Source organism: Lissotriton vulgaris, chromosome 6, assembly GCF_964263255.1.
Source record: "Lissotriton vulgaris chromosome 6, aLisVul1.2, whole genome shotgun sequence".
Lineage (NCBI taxonomy): Eukaryota > Metazoa > Chordata > Amphibia > Caudata > Salamandridae > Lissotriton > Lissotriton vulgaris.
This window is the reverse complement of record NC_141694.1, coordinates 834,458,200-834,476,081: the sequence shown is the minus strand read 5'-3', so window position 1 is coordinate 834,476,081 and position 17,882 is coordinate 834,458,200. Positions and strand designations below refer to the sequence as shown.

Here is a 17,882-nt window from a genome sequence, read left to right as displayed (position 1 = left end):
TTATGCTATGGTGAACTTAGCGTCACCTTATAAAATACTGCTATAGACAACCACAAATGCAGCAAGGAAAGAAAACAGTAATTTTTTTCTTTTTTTTTGCTCCTGTTGAGAAATTTCCAATTCCCTGTTTTTTGTTTGTTCCCTCAAAAAATCCCCCAAAAATATAAAATTGTTCAAAAACACAAAAAAATAAAAAAAATGTTCAGAAAAATAATAAAAAAAATATAAAACAACAAAAAGAATAAAGAAAAGTTCTTTTCAGAACTACCTCCCATTTATAAAATAATGCCAAACATTTTTAAACTCTGCCATTCTTTTTTCTCTGTTGTGCGCTTCCCGGTGCGCTCCCCGGTGCGCGTACCGGGCGCTCCCCACGCAAAAATCGGGAAAAAAATAAATATTTATTTTTTTGCCCCGCGGGGCCCTTTGAAAGCCCCCATATCAAACCTAGAGGGTCAGGGAGGGTCCACCCTGCCCCCTTATGGTCAATTCCCCCTTTGTTTTGGCCACCTCTTGTGTCTCCATCCTACCGAGACACAAGATGGCGGCCGCTCCGGACTGTTTCGAATGTTTACAGACAACCAAGAACCAATCAGCTTTCTGCGCGCAAGTCGCGTGGCGCGCCCGGTGCGCTCCCCGGAGCGCGTACCGGGGCGCTGTCATGGATATATATATTTTTTTGAACCTAAATTACTCAAAATCCACTAGAGCACATATCTTGAGACATAGCAAAGGCACATCGGGCTACCAGTCCCTACAATTTTGCCAAATTTGGTGTAAATCCATTCAGCCGTTCGGGCTAAAAGTGAGGTCGACCGCCCTATGGAAATTAACATTGGGAAAACGACATTTTGGGACCCCCTTTTACCTCGGCCCCCGCTTGACGCATCCCCCCCAAACTGTCAGGGAAGGACCGGAGCTCGACGAGGCCATTTTGAGGAAATTTTCAGGCAGATTCGTCAACCGGCGCCAAAGTTATTCCAAATAGAATTTTGAGATTTAACATTGAAGAAAATCCTAACTATAACTACCTACTGGTGACCACCAGTAGGTAATATATATATATATATATATATATATATATATATATATATATATATATATATACCACAAGTTTGACGAAAATAAGCCTGCGCCTTCTTTTGATGGCGGGCCTCGACAGGGTTTCGTCTCACCCCAATCAATCCACAGAAACGCCGTCTCCAACAGTTCATAAGACAACAAGTCGAGGCCCAATCTGCATTTAAAGTGAAATTTATTTAAGCGATCACACCCGGTGTGATCGCTTAAATAAATTTCACTTTAAATGCAGATTGGGCCTCGACTTGTTGTCTTATGAACTGTTGGAGACGGCGTTTCTGTGGATATATATATATATATATATATATATATATATATATATATATATATATGCAAAACCTCAGTTTCCTACGCGCTGCCTCCTTGCAATCAGACACGAACAGGAACCAGGCACGGACCACAGATTCGGATGATGATTTATTTTATTGCTGTCGCCATAACGTTTCGGCTCGCCTGAGCCTTGATCACATGACAGTGTGCCATTGTGAAGGGTGAGTATTTAAAGTGCCAGTGCTGCAATGGTATTGGGTCATCGTTACATAAACATAGAAGACAGACCTGATATATCCTCAATGTAAAATACAAGATATATACACTTTTATATAAACAGGTTTGTTTGGAAGTACAGGTAAATACCTAAGTTCCATTCATGAAAATACACCACTGCAATTAACTACATGATGTCAAGGACAATGTCAGATAGAAATTTCCAAATGTAAACATCACAGGACACCAAGAAAATAATGGGATAAATCCCCGGTGGTGTATGGACTAAACATGACGCAACCCATACCTAAAGTGCAAAAAAAGTGAAAGTGCAAAAGTGCAATAGTCATGTGAACCACACATATCCAACAACTACATTCCAGACAGACTGAGCCCAGTCTGCCTTTTTCAGTAAAATATGGTTGTCAGGTAAGCTCCCATTGATTATATATATTTATATATTGTGGAATTTCTTTTTTTATTTAACAGAGGGGGAGATGTTGTGTCTTGTGAGTTAGAATTGTGTAACTCTTTTGGCTTTTGGTTCCTAATGGACTCCATAGAACTGTCATATGTTAGAGCTGAATGCAATGAAGGCTGGTGAAGAACGTTGACTTCGCAGTTACACGCAGATGTTTAAAGATGTGTAATACTAAGCTCTGTGAATGGCATAGTCATTGGGGAGTACCCAAGCTGGGGAGGATGCTTCAAAATGACAGAGTTACCCATTTTATCCTTCAACCGCTAGGTACACAAAATAATTTTTCCTTTTTTTTGGCTAGACAGTGCTTTAAACAGTATGCCGTTCCTTGAATATTCTGGGATAAACAGTACATAAATGTCTGTCCTACTCAAAGCCAGTATGTAGGCTTTGTTGATTTTGATAATGTGTTATCACTTACCTTCTCTAGTTTCTGTTGAGTTGATGAGCTGCAGAATCTGTACCAAATAGATTTTAGAACTGAAGCGAATGGTGTCACTCCGATTCCAGCTGCAATGCACACGCTGACTTCATAATGGAACACACCTGTAGTTGCTGATCCAAACGGCCCATCAACTGCCAATCTAGATGAAGGAAAAAAGTAAACACATGTTCAAGCAGATACTTCCATCATGTGTTGTAGTGAGCCCTTACAAAAATCACAGGTAGTAATGTCATTTACATATTCGCCAAGTCCATCTGCAGAAAATGAGACTCACTAGACCATTGGCTTATTACCAGTGCTGCACTCTTTGTACACAACTAGTTTTGTTACTTCCTTGGCATTTATTATGATGTTTATCCTCGTATCTCTTAAATGATTACCTAGGCAACCACTATATACTCACAGTGCATGAAAATTCTACAGACCACCCTCAATGAAATGTGTTTATTTTTATTTATTTGTTTCTCAAAAGTAATTAATATTCAGCTGGATGGTGTCCTGGTTTTTAAGTAATCAGAAAATAGAGGAATGAAGATCACAACCAGAGAAAACAAGTCTAATTTAACAAGAAAACAGCTGGGTTTTGAGATTCCATCTGAAGCTGAAAGGACTTTTCATGCAACCCGATCCAAATGAAGATTGTTCCAGGCGTACAAAACATAACAGAGAACCCCTAATGGAAATACTAATATTTTCAAAGTGTGCAGATTAAAAGTAGACCTTTATTGTAGAAAGTTTGATGGGTAATGTTTTCTGTCTTAAAGGTGATATGTTTTTTACTGGAAGCTAGTGACCAGGAGATAGATTGGATCCATATAAGCTTTTACTCAGGTGTAGAATCAGTCTTGTCAACGAGATTTGTATAATCTTAAGTAGTTGAATTAGTGAGGAGAGCAACTCCAACAGGGAAGGAATTATTACAGTTTTACTCTGAAGCTAATGTTGTCTGGACCACAAATTTCCTGAAGTTAGGTGATCACGCCAGAAGGGCCTTTAGAAATTATAAACAAAAGTAAGATATTTTGTTCACATGTTCTTAGACAATCATTAAAGTAGAGGTGTTCATCTGTGGAACACTAAAACAGTCTAATGATTCACGGTGTAATGTCCAGGAAGGCATAAAACATAAAGCTAAAGGACAAAATCAAACAGATAAAGAGGGCCAAGATTGTATGTCAGAATATTGTTAGGAAAAATATTATCTGGCAGAAATATCATGTCTTAAATATCATTTACAAAAATATTGTCCCATTGGGTGTAGATTTTCTTTTGGTAATTTCAATGGGGTGACATGTTTGTAAATTATACTTTTAACATGATATTTGTGTCAGACAATATGTTAGTTAGGAATTTATGGTACCATATGAGGGCCAGAAATAGATTAAATTGATGTTGGAATGAACATTGAACCCAACGGCACTCCACATGTACAGACGTACTTTCCAGTAGGATAGGCAGAAAGGAGAATATCTAAGAGTGCGCTAAAACAAACACACCTGAGACAGTATCTTCCAAGACACAAGTCATAAAGAAGAAGTGGGAGATCATGCCAATTGCCATCAACAGATACACAAGTTCCAGTGCAGCAGAACTTCCCAAATCCAAAAATTAACATAAGTTGGTTAAAAACTAAGGCCAAAACTACTGGATGGGTGACATCCAGCTTAAGCAGACACAAATTACTTGCATTTTGTGTGTTGAAAGCTGCATATTGAAACACGTTTCACTTTTTAGCAGGTAAAAAGAGATGACATATTGGGCAAATATTGGCCATCATAGAACACTCAAATGTATTTTATTTGAGAAGAGGTGTAACAATGGCTTTTTTCGGAGGAAGAAACAAAGCCCTATTCACTAGGGAGAGATTACAAAGATAGGTGAATTTTGGAGATAGAATATGCCTATAAAGTTCAACTCTATTCAACAAAAATAAGTCAAGGGGCGATACCAAACAGATCAATTACATTTTTAAAAGGATAGTGTGGCCCATAATGGTCTTAAGCAAGATAGTCACATTGTGGGGAGTACATACTACCAAAATAGACATGGTGCATTTACTGTGTGGTTTAAAATAGTGTGAAAGTTGTCATAAGTAGTGCTATTATTGCCCTGGAAGTAGGTTGAGAGTTTTGAGCAGTACTTTTGAGAAGCAATAATCAACAATACAATACAATACAATTACAATACAATACAATAATCACTGTGGAATCTGCAGCATGATTGGACAGTGAGTTCGCAATGTGAAAGATTTATTTTGGGTGGTTTGTGGTATGGGACATATGCAAACGGTATGGGTAGTGTAGATTTTTAGCTGATCCCCATCTTTAGATTCAACATCTAGAATTTAAGAGCATGGCGTCAGCACTTATAGTATTTGCATTCTTTTGTAATGTCACTCAACTCCTGCAAGGAAGCTTCAGCTGTAGTCCAGAACAAATGTTCTTTGACACAAAAAGCTGAAGTTATATAATAATAAATGTATTCTTTATGCAATTTTTTGAAATTGGAAATTCAATATCTTTTGTCACTTAAGATTACAATCTAGAAAAATTATGGTTATATATTTTGAAATGGGTTGGGGGTATATTGGGATATGGTTGGGTAGATTGTTTATAAAAAAAATATTAATAATAATACGTTATTAGTAATTACAAACTTAAATATGTAAAACAAAATAAGTATACTTTTTGTAGTTTTATGTGTGAGTTTGTAATTGTTTTATTTGAATTTTACAATTCAGTTATTTTCTTACATTTTTTCTTTGTAAATTTGGAATATTGTAATGATTTTTTATGTTTTTGATTTTTTTACATTTCTGAAATCATTTTTATGGGTTATTTATATTATTTGGATTTAGTGAATCTAATCCCCAGATAAATGCATTTGCCCTTTGTTTATTTGACTGGGGTTTAAACAGTAAATTGGAACCACCCCTCCCATGTATGCATTTGTCTCAGTATTTATTGGAAGGGAGTTAGAAGAGTAAATCTGACCACCCCATGTATGCTCTTTACCCAGTGTTTCTTAGCCTGGAGCTAGGCTTGTAAACCTGATCTGCCCCAGTGGATGCTCATTTCCCAATGTTTGTTAGACTAGAGTTGGAATACTAAATCTGAACCACCCACTTTCTTGAAAGTTGATAGGCTGCAGTTAGAACAGTAAATCTGACTTTCCCAATGTGTACACTTCCACATGATTTGTTATACTGGAGACAGAATAGTAAATGTGACCCGTCTGCCCCACAGAGTATGTAATTCATGCAGTTTGTAGAACTGTAGACAGAGTACTGTATTTAAATTGTTTGTGTTTGATTTTTTAATACTTCTAGATTGGAGTGAAGTTACTACATTGTACTTAATTCTGGAATTTTATCTGATATTTTGAGGATGTTTAATTTTCAGGTTTATTTTATATTTCAGCTCTTTTGATTATTTTTATTGTGTTTTGTTTTAATAGTTTGAATGTTTACATAATTTGGATTTAACAATCATTTTTTATTACATATTTATAACATTTACTTCGAATTGCATAATCAATATATGTGCTTTAAGTGAATTAAAAATATTAATGATTATAAACACATATTGGGTTATATAAAGTAACATAAAGAGTATATTTTCAATTTACAAATTATATGTGTTTAGTAATGGATTTTAATTTATAACTCAGTACTAGAAATCTTTATTTTATTCAATTAAATATATTTTAAAGTTACATGTATTTTTAAGAATAACTTTTTAAAAGTTAGTATATCATTGTTTGTATTTTTGTTATGTGTTTTCTAATGTGTTACACCTTTTAAAAGAATAATTCAACTTTTTAAAAATACAGTGAGGTAAATTACATTTAAATACACATACCTAATGTTGATATTTTTAGGCCATTATATATTTGTAGTCCTTATTCTTTCACTTGACACTATATCTATGTAATGTCAATATTGTGATTATTCATACTTTCACAGTGATATCCATTTGTTTCTTTTGCTTTTGTCGCCCTAAGTAGGAAGGGTATGCCCAGACATGGGTCCCATTACTACTCCACCACTGGCATCAAGCTAGCCTGGCTGATGAGGGTTGATGCCCAGAAATCGGTCCCAGGATGCTTGTTTTTGGTCCAGGAAGGAGCTGGCTTGACAGTTCGGGGAGAACAGTTCCCATGAGAAGCATGGTCAAGACTGATTTGCATATGGCTGGGTCCAGACTGGGGTGGCATGGTGAGCAAAAGAACAATGGATTAAACCCAGATCTTTGTAACTGATGGTGAGCAAAAGAATTATGGATTAACCCTGGATCTTTGTAACTGCAGGTGAATGTTTCCAATATTCAGCATTCCATCCATCATCTGTTCTTTTTGTTTTCGTCTCCCTAAGTGGGAGGGAAATGCCCAGACTTGGGTCCTGTGCGCACTGCGCCACTGGATTCAAGCTAGCCTGACGAGGGGGGATCCCCGAAACTGGTCCGAGGGTGCTTGTTTCCGGTCCATGGAGGTCCTGGCTTGGCAGTTCAGGCTGGACTGTTCTCATGAGGAGCAGGGTCAAGACTGATTTGCATATGGCATGGTCCAAACTGGGGTGGGGATGGATTAAGCCCAGATCTTTGTGACTAGGGCTGAATGTTTGCATTGTTCAGCATTCTGTCCACCATTTTTGCCTTTTGCAAGAGTAATGTCTGGCATAAAAAATATTTTCCACATTGTAATGTCTGGCATAGAAAACATTTTCCACCTTGTTCCAGTAATAAAAACATTATTCATTATGTGGAAACAGTAAATAATTTCTGTGAGTGCTGGGCAAAGTGTATGTAGCAAAATACATGAAAGGTCAGTAAGAGACATACTGAACGTGGAGAAAGCAGAATCAGGCCAACGTTGTATGTTGCAGAGCTCAGTCACAATACCAGGAGAAGGTTTCATCTAGCAGGGAGGCATAATGCTAATTTGCATAAGTTTGTTTTTATCAAAGGCCCAAAAAAAAGGACAAACTTCCAACTCTATACAAGGAAGGCACATATTGGAAGGGGAGAGACAAGCTTGTGTTTGGCAAGCTTTCCACCTGCACACTCTTTAGAATTAAGTTTCCTGAGTATGTTTATGGCAGTGCGTACTGCCTTAGTAAAAGGGACTTTACCATCATGAAATCTAAGGGCAGACCAGAAAGAAAGAAACCACCTGGAAAAGTGATTCTTGAGTGTATCGTGGAAAATGAAATTCAATTAATACAAAAAGAAGTTGAAGAACTCAGAGAACAGACAGCAAATAAAATAAGAAAAGCATAGATCGCTATGAACTGACATACTAAATTAAAACAATTTATTGGAGTTTAGGTTGGGGACTCAAGATTACCAGCTAAGACAACTGTTAGTAGAAGAAGCAATTGAAACATTTTGTTCCAGCAATAGAATAGCTTCATAAGTTGTTGCACAAGTTTTCACCCTGTTAATTCGATTGTCTTCACAGAGAAATGGCATCAGTTCATTTCTAACACTTCTAGTAGTTTTACTTCGGAATAGCAGTGTGATCCATTGAAATTAGTTCAGTGCAGTGCCACTGTGAAAAGCAACACTTCAATGTTTTTAATTTTGAAAAGACAGAATACAAATACGTTTTAAAATCTTCAACATGCCTTAAGCACTATTCAGAGACATTAAACAAATGCTACTCTTTCTTGAACTCTAAAAAACTGCTTGCTAACCCTTAATTCTATTTCTCCCTGAACCCTATAAACTCCTCAGTACCCATTAATGCTATCCTTCACTGCACCTCCAAAAGTCCATAATATCCATTAACGCGCCCCATCCCTGAACCCTAAAGACACCTTATTACCTCGTAATGCTAACCTTGCTTGAATCTTAGAAATCCTTTACTTCTAATGTACATTGAGGAAGCCTATAAATCCCTTACTACCCCTCCTTGAACTCTAAAAACTCCTGACTGCCACTTATCACCAATTCCTGAACACTAAAAAAGCCTTACTGTCCCTTAATGTAGTCCTAAACTGAATCCAAAAAACTCTTAGTATCCCATAACACTACTATTTCATTACCCTAAAAATCCCTACTACCCTTTAACGTTACCAATATCTGAACCCCAAACACCCATTACTATCCCTAATGATGCCCTTCCCAGAGCCGTAAATCTCTTTCCTCCCCTGTAATGTAGCCCTTCAATGACCCCTAAAACCCCTTAATACCCCTTATTCAACCTTTACTTGCACCCTAACATCCTCTTACTACCCTTTAATGCTGCCCTTCCCTTACCCCTAAATATCCCTAACTACCCATTAATGTTACCCATTCTGGAATCCTGAACAACATTAGTACCTGTTAATGCTTAAACTTCAAACTATAGACGTGTACATTAAGTTTATATTTCTAAATATTAAAATCAATTCCATTCTATGCCTCAAGCCTTTGCCATAACTCTTTGTCCTAATACCAGTCTTGTATCTTTAATCTATTCTTCCTTTTCACACTGTCCCTTACTAATGTATATCTTTGGAACAAACACTATGTGAAGTATTCCTTTCTGGAAGTATTTATTTGTAGAACTATTTCATTGGTCAAGTTTTTTTAGAAGTGTTATTTCAAATTATGAAGCCATAACATTGCACAATATGGTAAAGGTGTGGACACATCATTGTGAAAAAGTACCTCTTTTTTGATCTGCACCTCCATTTTTTGTGGCCTGATGCTGCTGGTTTTTGACACTGCTAACCAACCTCAGTGTGTGCTCTTTGGCCCCTAAACTAACTGAAACCCTAATTGACATATTTAACTTTCTTATAGACCATAGTACACACATGGCATTGAATGTTGATTATCACCTGGAGGCTGATGTTATTTAGCTTTCAACTGTCAAACCAATGATGAATGGCTTTAATGAGGTGCGAAAAAATGCTCAAGAAGACAAAGGGCTGGGTGTTGTGTGGTATTGTTTCCTCTATCAAGAAGGCAAGTTGAGCAGTGCCCAGGAACATAATTTACTTCACAGGGGCATCTCATATCACAAGCAAATGGCAGATGGCACCAGAACAGGCCTCTTCATTTGTCCCACCAGTCAGGCAGGCACCATACCTACTGGTGGGAAAGCTGCTCCTAGAACTGATTTGTAGTAACCAAGGAAGAGGGGACTGTTCATTACCTGGGACACACCTCATGGTGGCACAAAGGCTCTACACAAGGGAAAAGGGGATACTCCATCTTGAATTTAGAGAGTGAGGGGCACGGTCGTAATATTTGCAGTAGGGCACACAACTGCTGCAAATGTGGGGAGATTCTCCCCTATGAACATTTGCCTATTGGTTAGGAAGAGGCCAGGAGTCACCGCCAACCACAAGTTAGTGCCAGGCATAAATGTGAACCTAAGACACCATCTTCAAAACACTATTGGACCTGTGGAAGAACAGGAGGAATGCACCTGCTGTGTGAGACCTATGAGAGAACCTGAAGAGCTAGACCTGCTCCTACTTCTGCCCGGGACAAAAAAGTAGACTCCAAGGGTCAGTTGGCTGACCTCCTGAATAGGCCACAGTGTCACACTAAGCTGCAAGAGGCCTTTTCTATGAAAAGCCGACCTGACTAGTTCCAAATGGACCTGCTGTGGTCCTTGCTGACAGCCTCTGCTGGATTGAGCCTTCCCCCCGTGCTGTTCCCCAGGTCTTGGGACCCTTGGCTGCATCTATTGGACTTTTCTTTAACAGCCCAGAAAACCTGAGACCCTTTAGATTTGAAGACCTCTGGAGAACCGGGACAAACCTGCCAACCTTTTGTGCCCAAGAGGTTTTGCCTCTGGGCTGACTACACAGGTTTCTCCCATTCAGAGCTTCACCACAGCAGAAAATCAGATTTAGTGAGACCTAACTGGGAAAGTATCTGGTCACAAAGAGCCCTCTCTGGATGCAGCCTACAGTCCTGCATGCTGGAAGATTCTGAGCTCCAAAAACAAGACTATGTGGGAACATAGAAAGAAGTCTTGTCCAGAAGAAGCTGCCAAAAGTATCCAACCAGCAAGAAGACTTACCTGGGCACAACATTTTAATTCTCCCACTCTGAATTTTTCATGCCAAACCTAAAGTGCTCTCTGGGACCTCATCCAATGCCTATCTGATGTCATGGAGCCCACCTCAAATACAGCCCTCAGCCTGGCCTTGCTGAAGAATTTTGCATTCCAGAGAAAAGTCCTAGTCCACTGTAAAACCTCTGACAGGGTCAAACCTGGTTGATGTATCGAACCCACGCTACATCGCAGTGAGCCAGAAATCACACCTAGGTCCCGGTCTACGACGACCAGTAAACCCGCATTGATGCATAGTGCTTTTTTACTCGTTTTATTTAAACTGCTAAAAATTTGTATTTCCATTTCCCCATTCTGCATTTTTGTTGCTTTAAGTGTAATTTTGTTCATTAAATTATTCTCTGCTTTTATAAATTGGAGTGAGATTATTATTGTGTGGTGTTTCTGATACCTCTTCATTTACACCTGTATGCTACTGTTAGTAGCAACTGAGATCAGGTTTAAATTACCTTTAACTGGACGTAACAAGATAGTAACCTTATTACTTGTGGTGGACTGCCATCCACCCCAATTAAGAATTTACTATCACAAAATAAGGACTGAATAGCTGCACTGCTGCTTGTTGCCTATGGAGACGGGATGCATGAAGCGCAAAACCCATAGGGCAGTGCAGAGTGAGACCACCAGGAAAAACAAGTACAGCAACCTAGAGTAAAGGCAGACACCTTAGAAGAAAATAAAGGCAAAATATGAACAGAAGACAAAGAACTCAGAGGCCAGAAAGTAGAATTCCACTCCCATTCATTAATATTTCACTGTCTTTACCACTCAATCTGTGTGTTAACTTTTGATGCCAATGGGCAGAGAGGTAAATACATTTATGTGATGACGACACATTTCAAATGTCTGCTTTCACAAAAACCAATTGGAAATACTTGTATTCCTTATGTGGTTTCAGTTAAGGACAAAAAGAAATCCAACAGTGCTACAAACCGTGGCATTTTCCATGGCTCCTGAAATTCTTTTTCCTCTGCTCCACAAGCCTTCCAGAGGGCTTCTGTCCAGTCTCCCACTACTCTCACATGGACACTGAAGTATTCTTCTTCCGGGGCAGAAGTGAGTGTAAAGGGGTGCCACTCTAGCTGAGATATGGAGGGGCACTGCAGAAAGACATATTGGCCAGGCTCCATTTTAAAATCACGCTTATTCATGTGAAGCTCAAGCACTCCAGAGGAATGAGCCATGACCTAAAAAACAAGAAATTATATCAGTATGTTAATTTTTCAACATGTCCAACATTGAAACAGAATTGCATTTTAAGTAGCTAATGATACTCTCTTAAAATAATAATTTTCCCTACTTATGTAGTTAATACAAACAAGCTTGTCCAATCGGATCTATGCTACAGGGTAATAACCTCATGCCAGTCTTTATGTTGTGAGTCACGGAGGCCCATTCCAACAGGAATGTCCTATTCTAGTCTTGGGCCCCATTATTCTTACTGCAGGAAGACGAAGGCTAAACCTAGGTAGACTCAGCGCCAGCTCAGATCCTATAAGAGAAGCTCTCCAAATTCTCTGCTTATTTCTCCTTGTGTTGACTTCATGGACATGGTTCCTATCCTGTCATTTCAGGTATGTCATGGTTTAATATGTCAAAAAGTTTACGGTGTACTGCGATCCCTTCAGCTGTGCTTTAGCCATCTCAGGGATTTTAAATATGCAATTATCTCTATTTTGATATGAAATATTCGCTCCAGTTGTCTCATTACGTATTTATTAATATCTGCACTCATGCCTCCTACTTCGGCGCCTCTTATGGCTTGGTTCCAGACAAGTTTGGGTATATTGAGGTGATTGCACATGAGCATTCTTAGTGTACACTCATATATTTTGGGTCTATCATGCATGCCAAGTGGGTTGATGAGAAAACAATGCAGGATGAAATGTTTCTTTTATCGCATGTACTGCCACCTGTGTCTGATTCCTTCACTGCAGCTATCAAGAGAGCGGGTGTCATCGGCATAATTTTCTTGGGTGGTAACATAAATATGTGGAAAGCCTCCTTGTGTTGCTGAAGATGTTTTGCTTTGTCCATTGTGGTGCTCATCCCTCCAACAATGGAGAGAAGAACACGTTCTGCAAAATGACACACACCATATTGAACACTTGCTAGCTGAGCCTGAGAATAAATCGTGTCAAGCTTATGATGGCATTTTTGATTATTCACATGCCGTACTCCAAGTTGTTAATCGAGCCTTGAGATCAAAAGAGGGTCCTACAATACCAGCATAAGGAGTCTTATTCTATGCCCTTTCTTAATGCAATTCTGACAAGTGCTCAGTAAAAAATAGAAGGAGTTAAACCAGACTCGGTTTCTATTCTCCTTACTCATTTATATCTCCCTTGACCAATTTTTGAGACATACATTCCTTCAATTGATAAGGTGGACTCCTTAATAGCTAGTTTGGCATAACAGGGCATGATAGTGTCTGAGGATGGATCTCCCTCTGATGTTTGTGATAAGATGGTAAAGGCAGCTATTAAGTACCCTTATTTAGAATCTATGGCTGATACTTTGCTACCTAGCTATCTATGCAATTCAGTCTTCTTGTAAACTTTGGCTGAATGCAAGGAGAGGATTGTTTTCTTTGATGCAGAAACAATGAAGGGTCCTTTTTGATTTTTCATTTGATTGTCAGTGATCAATCAGCACCAGCACCTGGATTTTCTATATCATACAGATGCTATATCTGGATGAGGTCATTGAAGGCTAATACCACGTAGAAAGCTCTATTGTCTCATCTTCCTTTCAAGGAAGCCAAACTTTATATCTCAGCTTGAGGAACAGGTACAGTCTGTGAAGGATAATGATCTGATTACATCTGTCAGTCCCCCAACTGCAGGGAGAGGTTGTGAATTCCATTGAGCTTTAGTCCTCTTCCACTTGCTAGTCAGCCCTTTCATCAGACCTTTTGTGGCAGGGACTATGGCCAGGGAGGCCCATATGCCATAAAAGCACTGTATCAGCCAACCTACTACTTTCCTGCTCCTTCCTACTTCAAACCTCGGCTTTGCCAGTTCAGTCTGAGCTTATCTGTTGGTCTTCACGATAATTATAATGTTTGGGTGGATACAATATTAGACAACTGAATTGCAGACTGTGGAAAGGGGCTACAGAACACTCTTTAGGACCCTCCCCTACATTGTTTCAAAGCAACTACAGCTCAACATTGCCCTCTAAGACGTCAAGGTTTTCTGTAGGTAATTCAGGACTCAGAAGTTATTATCAAAGGCTGTAATAGTTTCAGATACAGAAGCAGAGGGTGGTCAACAATTTCCCTCCAATTTGATTATTGTTCAGCAGTCTTTGGGAGGATATCATCCAATACTGGACTATAAAGGGTTGAATTCCTTGCTTACACAGCAGGCATTCAAGATCACAGCTATTCAATCTAATCTTCAACTGGTAGCAACAGGAGACTGTCTGGCTTGACTGGATTTAAGAGATGTTTTCCTTCACATTGCAGTGTATCTAGCCTCACAAAAGGACTAAGAGCCTGTCTAGTGGGGGTTCATGATCAATTCTGAATTCTTTCATTTAGAGCAGCATCAGTTCCAAGAGTCTTCACTGCAGTGTTGGCTCCATTTATAGTCGTTTTGCATTCTAGAGGTAATCACGCCTTTAGCTACTTTGACAACTGGTTACTCTATGTCCCTTTTTCAGCAGGGACCAATGCTGTTGTGCTGGTATGCATACTTCTCTAGCCCCATCCCTTTACACTGAACCTTACCAAGTCTGTCAGACTCCATCTCAAAATCTACAGTTCAGACAGATTTGGAACAAGTGTTCCTTCCTCCTGTGCATCAGCTAAAACAGGTGGATTATTTAACAGAACTTGGGTCAAAGCCTTGAAAACCTGCATGTGAGTGGTTGTGAATCCAGGGCAACATGACAGTCTGATACCTAATTTTCCACTGGTCTCTTCATTATGTGTAACTTTTATTTCATCATCCCCTGGGACATTGGACAACAGTAGTAGTAAATCGTTTATTTCGGGCACAGCCCATAAAACACATCAGGTTAATACAGCAAAAACACTCTTGAGTACATTGACAGGTTATGGAGTATAAAAACATAAAAACATCATGGTTAGGTAGGCATACTATAAAAGAACAAAGTAAAAGTCAATCTATCGACATTAAAAACAGAAGAAAGGGACATCATCTGACTGGATAGTTTTATGGATCAGGCATGACAACCAATTATACAATTTGATGGTTGCTATGGGAAGGTATAAAGTAACCCTGGGCGTAGTTTGCATAGTAGCTCTAGGTGTAGCTACGCGAAGTGCAATTCGCACTACGCAAGCTACACGTAGCTACGTGAACTGCGTAGTGCACTGATTGCACAGTGCCGGATGCTTGTCCGCACTGTGCAATCAGTGCAAACAGCATCTTGTACAAAGCAAGCAGTCGTTTTCTGCCGCTCGAGTAGATTTCTACTCAAGCGGCAGCTTTCTCAACGCGGACTGGTAGTTTCTCATTGCGAGCGGTCGCGAGCATATGTGACCACTCGCAATGAGAAACCTGACCTCCCCGCGTTGAGAATCTTGCCTGGAGGTTTATTTTCCATGCTCGCGATTGGCAACTTGATGTTGCTGATCGCGAATGAGAAAAAAGTCTTGCCAGGATGTCATTTTGCTTGCTCGCGGTCGCCAACTTGACATTGAGGACCGTGAGCAAGCAAAAAATGACCCCTACGCTATGCATGTTTGCACTGTGCTACGTGCAATTTGCGTAGTGCGAAGCAGTGCAAACTTCGCAAACTACGCGAGCGTAGCGTAGTACTTCGCCCAGGGTTACTCATCTGTATCAATGTTTTAGCATTCCAATATTTTGTTTTGTTTTAGCAGCATTGTTTTAGCCATCTGAGATTGGTGCAACCATGATACTCCATGCACAATACCATTGTAGGATAGCTTCTCACTACATGTTTATTGAGCGAATGGAGTTCCACTGGATTTTTGCTGTTTGACAATCTGGTTTCAGACTTTACTGGACTGAGTCTCACCATCCAGGTCTCACTCCCTGTAAATTCTGTGGAATTGGACTCGAAGATCTAACCCCCCCCCCCAGTGTCCGTCTTTTAAGAGAAGGCCTCTGCTGTGCAGCAAGTGTAAAAGAATCTTGACTGGTTACAAGCGAACATATGAGTATTTGTACGTATGTGTAGGGGGAGCCAGGGCCGGACTGAGAACAGAAACAAGCCCTGGCAAACTGCTCAGCTAGCCCCCCCTGGGGTCAGGGGGAGTGCAGGTGAGCATTTTGCGACGGCCGGTTTTGGACAATTTTGTTACCAGGGGGCCGACATTGCCGACCCCCAGTAACAAAAATGACCCCCCCCAGGGGCCCAAAACCGGCCCCCACCCTAGCGGCCTACCGGGGAAACGCCCGGTGCCCGCTATGGCCAGTCCGGCCCTGGGGGGAGCATATGAGACTACCGTCTAATTCAGCCTGGTATCTCCACAAGGTAGCCTGCCGGAGAAGGGAACTTTCAGTGATTGGTGCTGACCTAATGTAGGCCTTATAATGTGAGTGTGCATTCATAATGTACATGTGTGATGATTATTGACAAGCCTGTGAGATTTACTTGTATACACTTTATGGGTGAAATCATGGCCACAGCAGAGTTTTGCCCCTTGTAGACCTAGAGATACCGGTCGGGTATCAATCCTAGAGTAAACATGTCCCGCAATTGCAGAACCAATATCGTTTTTGTGATAACTGTTCTGCAACTTGCTTTTTGACGATCGTGGATGGACTTGTGCTATTTCACTTATGGCGCAATGCTAGAATCCATTTAAAATACACTGGTATTTAATTACTGAACTTGATAGCTCATAAACCAGATTTGGTACTGGACGTAGAAATATTAGTATGGCCTGAAATATGATGGTCTGGCAGGCTACTGTTATCAAAGACCACCTGGGTTCTGTAGCACAGTCACATCCCTTTGCCCAGAAACACTAGGAAGACAGTGGCCTGGTCCGCAGGGATACAACACAATCACAAATGTTACTGGTAGATCCAGCATCAACTTTAGTGAGATCAGGGTCAGCACTACTGCCTCCTTTAGCCAGCCAACAGATTCCAATGGTGACAGTTACTGCATGCTCCTAATACAGATGGTCAGGTGTGACTTACATACTGGTCAAAATATGTAGTTTCTGGTTGTTCCATCTGGGCAATACCTAGATGATACAGTGGCATTCCAAGTGACGCCACCAGGTGCGTTGTAAGATAATGAACCAATTACGTTTGGATTACCTCTCAGAAAACATGATGGGCGGCCATTCTGTGTTAACTTAGGGTCAGTGGCAAAGTGAGCAAGGGACCCGCGTTTGTGTTACCTGATTGCAAGCAGATGACAAAAGAAGATTCAGGCTAATATTTCATTACTTTGAGTAGTAATACAGTATGAGTTTGTGTTGTAATCTATTCCACTTGGTACGTCCGCCCCCCCTCCCCTGCACCTCCCATTGGTTTTTCACCTCCTCTGTTGCCAACATTCCACAGTGCCCTCCCGAGAGCTGCCTGGAACCTGTGGTGGTGGGAAGACTAATGAAGAAGAGTTACTCTTTACCTCTTTGTGTCTTCATTATAACACTGGCGACGATTCACTGAGTGGGGACGGTTCGCCACCTCCCCCAACGCTTACTCCAGGTCAGCAGTTCGGTTTCCAGGACATACTAGTGAGTATCCTCCTCATTTCTTCATCCTGCCTACCTGCCTCGTCTCTTCATCTGGCTTCGCTGTGCCTTAGGATGTGCCTTTAGGATCTCCAGCGTCTACTTCTGCCTTCACGTTTCCTCACTTGGGCTCAGCTTAAATGACTGGTTTTTATATTGACATATTGTTTATTGGGCAGCGTCAGCTCAGGAGGAGTGTGGTTGCAGATATAGTGCAGGTGGGGCGCAGATTTGATTTCTGCTGTTGGCACATTGAATACGAGGACTCCCATTCTCATAGTAACAGCGGTGTGTCACTGACGTGTGTGGGCGTTTGGAGGCTCCCCGCTTTTTGCACATGTCGCATACGGAGCTTTGAGTGACTTTGCGGCTGCTGCATTCATTGACGGTTCAGAGGCTATTGAGTGGTATTCTGCCGTAAGCCCGCTCTTGGCATACTGGAAATCTTTGGAGCGGTGGTGCCGGCTCTTTATTGTCGCTGATCTGGCCGCTGGTAACGTTTTCCGGATAATTCTGACAGAAACTGTTACTCTGAGAGCTCTGACACACTCTCAGCTGTTACCGTCGAAGCTGACAGAATATCTGTGGTGAATTGTTGTGCGATTCTGCTCTCTTTCCACTTGGTG

The 17,882-nt window shown here is 40.5% G+C and overlaps 1 protein-coding gene across 1 annotated transcript in view; it reads right to left on the bottom strand.

Moving 5' to 3' along the window:
- Window positions 1-17,882, bottom strand: part of NOX3 (NADPH oxidase 3) — a 478,144-nt gene that overhangs the window by 123,666 nt on the left and 336,596 nt on the right. The window contains exons 8-9 of the mRNA XM_086926861.1: window positions 11,499-11,752; window positions 2,469-2,631 (exon numbers count right to left, since the gene is read on the bottom strand). Of these exons, the coding sequence (XP_086782987.1) occupies window positions 2,469-2,631; window positions 11,499-11,752 (417 nt within the window). The remainder of the gene's footprint in view (window positions 1-2,468; window positions 2,632-11,498; window positions 11,753-17,882) is intronic.